At 46.6% G+C, this 7866-nt stretch overlaps 1 protein-coding gene across 1 annotated transcript in view; it reads left to right on the plus strand.

The window, feature by feature from the left end:
* Positions 1-7156: 7156 nt before the first annotated feature.
* LOC115200125 (cytosolic endo-beta-N-acetylglucosaminidase) overlaps positions 7157-7866 on the plus strand; it is a 150606-nt gene continuing 149896 nt past the window's right edge. Inside the window, exon 1 of the mRNA XM_029762930.1 lies at positions 7157-7200. Within this exon, the coding sequence (XP_029618790.1) occupies positions 7157-7200 (44 nt within the window). The remainder of the gene's footprint in view (positions 7201-7866) is intronic.

The raw sequence follows: 7866 nt of genomic DNA on the forward strand, positions 1-7866 counted from the left end.
CACGGCTGTCAGGGGACTTCAATAGGAATGACTTCCAGTTCCATTACCCACGGCTGGCAGGGGTCTTCAATAGGAATGACTTCCAGTTCCATTACCCACGGCTGGCAGGGGTCTTCAATAGGAATGACTTCCAGTTCCATTACCCACGGCTGTCAGGGGACTTCAATAGGAATGACTTCCAGTTCCATTACCCACGGCTGTCAGGGGTCTTCAATAGGAATGACTTCCAGTTCCATTACCCACGGCTGCCAGGGGACTTCAATAGGAATGACTTCCAGTTCCATTACCCACGGCTGTCAGGGGACTTCAATAGGAATGACTTCCAGTTCCATTACCCACGGCTGCCAGGGGACTTCAATAGGAATGACTTCCAGTTCCATTACCCACGGCTGTCAGGGGACTTCAATAGGAATGACTTCCAGTTCCATTACCCACGGCTGGCAGGGGACTTCAATAGGAATGACTTCCAGTTCCATTACCCACGGCTGCCAGGGGACTTCAATAGGAATGACTTCCAGTTCCATTACCCACGGCTGCCAGGGGACTTCAATAGGAATGACTTCCAGTTCCATTACCCACGGCTGTCAGGGGACTTCAATAGCAACGACTTCCAGTTCCATTACCCACGGCTGGCAGGGGACTTCAATAGGAATGACTTCCAGTTCCATTACACACGGCTGGCAGGGGACTTCAATAGGAATGACTTCCAGTTCCATTACCCACGGCTGTCAGGGGACTTCAATAGGAATGACTTCCAGTTCCATTACCCACGGCTGTCAGGGGACTTCAATAGGAATGACTTCCAGTTCCATTACCCACGGCTGCCAGGGGACTTCAATAGGAATGACTTCCAGTTCCATTACCCACGGCTGTCAGGGGACTTCAATAGCAATGACCTCCAGTTCCATTACCCACGGCTGTCAGGGGACTTCAATAGGAATGACTTCCAGTTCCATTACCCACGGCTGCCAGGGGACTTCAATAGGAATGACTTCCAGTTCCATTACCCACGGCTGCCAGGGGACTTCAATAGGAATGACTTCCAGTTCCATTACCCACGGCTGTCAGGGGACTTCAATAGGAATGACTTCCAGTTCCATTACCCACGGCTGCCAGGGGACTTCAATAGGAATGACTTCCAGTTCCATTACCCACGGCTGTCAGGGGACTTCAATAGGAATGACTTCCAGTTCCATTACCCACGGCTGCCAGGGGACTTCAATAGGAATGACTTCCAGTTCCATTACCCACGGCTGTCAGGGGACTTCAATAGGAATGACTTCCAGTTCCATTACCCACGGCTGTCAGGGGACTTCAATAGGAATGACTTCCAGTTCCATTACCCACGGCTGCCAGGGGACTTCAATAGGAATGACTTCCAGTTCCATTATCCACGGCTGTCAGGGGACTTCAATAGGAATGACTTCCAGTTCCATTACCCACGGCTGCCAGGGGACTTCAATAGGAATGACTTCCAGTTCCTTTACCCACGGCTGTCAGGGGACTTCAATAGGAATGACTTCCAGTTCCATTACCCACGGCTGTCAGGGGACTTCAATAGGAATGACTTCCAGTTCCATTACCCACGGCTGTCAGGGGACTTCAATAGGAATGACTTCCAGTGTCATTACCCACGGCTGTCAGGGGACTTCAATAGGAATGACTTCCAGTTCCATTACCCACGGCTGGCAGGGGACTTCAATAGGAATGACTTCCAGTTCCATTACCCACGGCTGGCAGCATGTGATACTGTTTCATCTGTTCTTCCCGGCCCGGCTTTCCCTTCCCTCTAAGTGAATTTAGAGTGATCATCCGGATCCATTCTGCTCCAGCAGATATATGGTTGTGTCCCAAATGCCACCTATTCCCTGTATAGTGCACTAAACTTGACCTGAGCCCAGAGGCCCCTATGGGCCCTGGTCATAAGTAGTGCACTATACAGGGAATAAGGTGCCATTTGGGACACAGTAGGATATAATCCCCAGAGAGTACAGCTGCTGTCTGTTTAATCTGGCTCTGCCAACACACACAATGGGTTTAGTACAGCGCTTTGATATTACCACCATGATTCAATTAAAATTCCCTAATTAAAATGAAAATGTGCACATGAATTGTGAACACACACACACACACACACACACACACACACACACACAGGGAGCAGAAGGCTGGACACATTGTTTTAGAGGATTTTCTTATAGTCCATTCACAGTAGTGATGTCACAAATATTATACCCACTTCATGATTATTTCCTGTATCCACAGACCAATCAGAGTTCATATAGAAGGTGGTTACATCATGATTATTTCCTGTATCCACAGACCAATCAGAGTTCATATAGAAGGTGGTTACATCATGATTATTTCCTGTACCCACAGACCAATCAGAGTTCATGTAGAAGGTGGTTACATCATGATTATTTCCTGTACCCACAGACCAATCAGAGTTCATATAGAAGGTGGTTACATCATGATTATTTCCTGTATCCACAGACCAATCAGAGTTCATATAGAAGGTGGTTACATCATGATTATTTCCTGTATTCACAGACCAATCAGAGTTCATGTAGAAGGTGGTTACATCATGATTATTTCCTGTATCCACAGACCAATCAGAGTTCATGTAGAAGGTGGTTACATCATGATTATTTCCTGTATCCACAGACCAATCAGAGTTCATATAGAAGGTGGTTACATCATGATTATTTCCTGTATTCACAGACCAATCAGAGTTCATATAGAAGGTGGTTACATCATGATTATTTCCTGTATTCACAGACCAATCAGAGTTCATGTAGAAGGTGGTTACATCATGATTATTTCCTGTATTCACAGACCAATCAGAGTTCATATAGAAGGTGGTTACATCATGATTATTTCCTGTATCCACAGACCAATCAGAGTTCATGTAGAAGGTGGTTACATCATGATTATTTCCTGTATCCACAGACCAATCAGAGTTCATATAGAAGGTGGTTACATCATGATTATTTCCTGTATTCACAGACCAATCAGAGTTCATGTAGAAGGTGGTTACATCATGATTATTTCCTGTATTCACAGACCAATCAGAGTTCATGTAGAAGGTGGTTACATCATGATTATTTCCTGTATTCACAGACCAATCAGAGTTCATGTAGAAGGTGGTTACATCATGATTATTTCCTGTATCCACAGACCAATCAGAGTTCATGTAGAAGGTGGTTACATCATGATTATTTCCTGTATCCACAGACCAATCAGAGTTCATGTAGAAGGTGGTTACATCATGATTATTTCCTGTATCCACAGACCAATCAGAGTTCATGTAGAAGGTGGTTACATCATGATTATTTCCTGTATCCACAGACCAATCAGAGTTCATGTAGAAGGTGGTTACATCATGATTATTTCCTGTATTCACAGACCAATCAGAGTTCATGTAGAAGGTGGTTACATAATGATTATTTCCTGTATCCACAGACCAATCAGAGTTCATGTAGAAGGTGGTTACATCATGATTATTTCCTGTATCCACAGACCAATCAGAGTTCATGTAGAAGGTGGTTACATCATGATTATTTCCTGTATCCACAGACCAATCAGAGTTCATGTAGAAGGTGGTTACATCATGATTATTTCCTGTATCCACAGACCAATCAGAGTTCATATAGAAGGTGGTTACATCATGATTATTTCCTGTACTCACAGACCAATCAGAGTTCATATAGAAGGTGGTTACATCATGATTATTTCCTGTACTCACAGACCAATCAGAGTTCATGTAGAAGGTGGTTACATCATGATTATTTCCTGTATCCACAGACCAATCAGAGTTCATGTAGAAGGTGGTTACATCATGATTATTTCCTGTATCCACAGACCAATCAGAGTTCATGTAGAAGGTGGTTACATCATGATTATTTCCTGTATCCACAGACCAATCAGAGTTCATGTAGAAGGTGGTTACATCATGATTATTTCCTGTATCCACAGACCAATCAGAGTTCATGTAGAAGGTGGTTACATCATGATTATTTCCTGTACTCACAGACCAATCAGAGTTCATGTAGAAGGTGGTTACATCATGATTATTTCCTGTATTCACAGACCAATCAGAGTTCATATAGAAGGTGGTTACATCATGATTATTTCCTGTATTCACAGACCAATCAGAGTTCATATAGAAGGTGGTTACATCATGATTATTTCCTGTATTCACAGACCAATCAGAGTTCATGTAGAAGGTATAGGTAGATACCACATGGCTAAAGGATTTATATTGTCTACTGCATTTAGAGAACAAAGCAATATGGATTAATTTAGTGTCACGTTCGCTATCTTCAAACTCCCGATCATAAATAAACCAAGGCGCAGCGTGCATGGAATTCCACATCTTTTAATGAAAACGAATATCACCAAAACAACAAAACAGGAGAAAAACGAAATGTGACATTCTGGGGCTGCTCACAGGCAGCTACACAAAAACAAGATCCCACAATCACAGGTGGAAAAAGGCCTGCCTAAGTATGATTCCCAATCAGAGACAACGATAGACAGCTGCCTCTGATTAGGAACCGTACTCGGCCAAAAACAAAGAAATAAACAACATAGAATGCCCACCCCACATCACACCCTGACGTAACCAAATAGAGAAATAAAACGGCTCTCTAAGGTCAGGGGCGTGATAGTACCCCCCCCCCCCCCCAAAGGTGCGGACTCCCGGCCGCAAACCTGAACCTATAGGGGAGGGTCCGGGTGGGCTTCTACCCTTGGTGGCGGCTCCGGTTCGGGGCGTAGCCCCCGCTCCGCCTGCTGATCCCTCCGCTTTTGTGTAACTGGACTGTGGATTGTCGCCGGAGGAACCGGACCGTGGATCATCGCTGGAAGCTCCGAACTGGGAACCCCCGCTGGAGGCTCTAAACTGCCGACCGTCGCTGGAGGCTCTGGACTGCCGACCGTCGCTGGAGGCTCTGGACTGCGGACCGTCGCTGGAGGCTCCGGGCTGTGGGCCGTTTCAGGAGGTTCTGGACTGGGAACTGTCGCCAGAAGCTCTGGACTGGGAACTGACGCCGGAAGCTCCGGACCGTGGACCGTCGCTGCAGGCTCCGTGCCATGGATCATCACTGGAGGCTCCGGGCCATGGATCATCACTGGAGGCTCCGGGCCATGGATCATCACTGGAGGCTTCGTGCCATGGAGCACCACTGGAGGCTTCAGACCATGGATCATCGTACGTGGAGCCGGAACAGGTCTCACCGGACTGAGGAGACGTACTGGCAGCCTGGTGCGTGGAGCTGCCACAGGGCTTACCAGGCTGGGGAGACACACTGGAGGCCTGGTACGTGGAGCCGGAACAGGTCTCACCGGACTGGGGAGATGCACTGGAAGCCTGGTGCATGGAGCAGGCACCGTATACACTGGGCCGTTGAGGCGCACTGGAGGTCTCGAGCGTAGAGCTGGCACAACCCGTCCTGGCTGGATGCTCACTTTCGCCCGGCAAATGTGGGGGGCTGGCACAGGACGAACTGGGCTGTGAAGGCACACCGGAGACACAGTGCGCAGAGCCGGCGCAGGATATCCTGGACTGAGGAGGAGTACTGGAGACCAGGAGCGCTGAGCCGGCACAACCCGTCCTGGCTGGATGCTCACTTTCACAAGGCAAGTGCGAGGAGCCGGCAACGAGCGCACCGGGCTGTGAATGCGCACTGGATATACAGTGCTCATCATCGCATAACACGGTGCCTGACCGGTCACACGCTCCCCACAGTAAGCACGGGGAGTTGGCTCAGGTCTAAACCCTGACTCCACCAATCTTCCCATGTGCCCCCCCCCCAAAATGTTTTGGAGCTGCCTCTCTGGCTTCTATCGTTGTTCTAATTCCTCGTATCGTCGCCGTTCCTCTCTTGCTGCCTCCATCTCCTCTCTTGAACGGCGATACTCTCCAATCCACGTCCAGGGCCCTTCTCCATTCAGGATCTCCTCCCATGTCCACTCATCCTGGCCACGCTGCCTGGTCCGTTTTTGGTGGGATCTTCTGTAACGGCTCTCGTTGGTGGTAGGAAGAGTAGACCAAAGTGTTCATGATTGTTTTATTCACAAAACACTCAAACAAAATACCAAAAGGCAAAAAACTAAAGTGCACAGTTTTGTCAGGCACAGACACTTAACAGAAAATAAGATCCCACAAAAACCCAAAAGGGAAATGACAACTTATATATGATCCCCAATCAGAGACAACGATAGACAGCTGCCTCTGATTGGGAACCACACTCGGCCAAAGACAAAGAAATAGAAAACATAGACTTTCCCACCGAGTCACACCCTGACCTAACCAAACATAGAGAATAATAAGGATCTCTAAGGTCAGGGCGTGACAGTAGTAAAGTAATGACTGTACTGAATGAATATGCTAAACTGGTCCCCAGTGTGTAGACAAATTTTCCTGCTCTGTGGATTCAGACTTCTCCTTTTGTCCTCTGCTCTCTGAGGTACACATTTAGAAGAGGACGTTTTTGTAAGGTAGTGTTCTGATTTCCACATTGTAACATGCTGCCTTCTGCAAGGCTTTACAAGCTGTTGAGGAACTAAGGCACATTGCAGTAAATGACATAAAGACATTGAATATGTCAGTCCTGCGCAAGGTATGAATTTAAAGCTACTCTCTCTGTTCCTCTCTTTGTCCATTCAAATCATACAATGTCCATTCAATTGACTTGTTTGGCCTAGTTGCAGAGGAGATCAGAGGGAGATCCATTGTAACAACCTATCCAACTCACACTGTACAAGGAGAGAGAGTATTGCCAAAAATAATCCTGCAACAACAGGATTTCAACGTTTACTTCAAAATGTTGCTTGACTGGTGGTTAGGCTGTTAGCTGGCCAAAATGAGGCTACATGAGAAATGCAATACTGTTAATATAACCGGTTTTATAACAGGGTTTCAGTGAATTTATGTCAATCACGAAGCTCATCTGCATGTCCTGCGGTGCAGAAAAATTATCATAAACAAAAGAGTGATCAAATTAAGATCCTACATTTCTACCTGGCATGCAGTGTGTTTTGTTCTGCCAGTACTTCCAGGCGGTTTACAAGGGAGTGCGTATTGTTTTGGTACAGCGCGCTAATAGGCTTCCAGTGCGCATTGGATTCAACGTGACTGACAAAGAACTTTGTAATGTCTCTGTGTCAAGCCAAGCTGAGTAGCCATGTGACAGTCTTGTACTGCGATAGAAGGCTTTGGCCTTGAGATACCCGTGGAATTAGAATACTTACAGCAGTGGCCTCAGGCATTGGTTACCTTATAGCCAATCAGAGTGTACGATCAGAGAGTATCAGTGAGTGTGGTGTAACCAAGGTGATCGAATTTCATGCTGATCCCCTTCTTGAGGACACCCCATCCAGGGCCAGGAACAATGGCCAATATGCACATGCACACACAGACACACACACACACACACGCACACACACACACACACACACACACAAACACACACCACACAGACAGATGGCCAAGGCCCATCCGTATATGTAATGTCAACAGTACTGCAGTTGGAGTTGTTGAGCTTGTTGCTGACTTTTCCATTCACTCTCAAACTCTAAAACAACCTGTTGGTTGATTAGTAGGCATGACATTTATAAACCTCCACATTTTACAGTTAGTTTTGCATGAACAGGGTGTGTAAAGTAAGCACAACTAAGATGATCTAGGTTTTAGGCCAAAGGTAGTTACACAGTTCTCTCTCTCTCTCTCTCTCTCTCTCTCTCTCTCTTTCTCTCTCTCTCTCTCTCTCTCTCTCTCTCTCCTCTCTTCTCTTTCTTTCTCTTCTCTCTCTTCTCTCTCTCTTTCTTCCCTTTCTTTCGCTCCTCTCTCTCCTCCTCTCTTCT

This window comes from Salmo trutta, chromosome 1, assembly GCF_901001165.1.
Source record: "Salmo trutta chromosome 1, fSalTru1.1, whole genome shotgun sequence".
NCBI lineage: Eukaryota > Metazoa > Chordata > Actinopteri > Salmoniformes > Salmonidae > Salmo > Salmo trutta.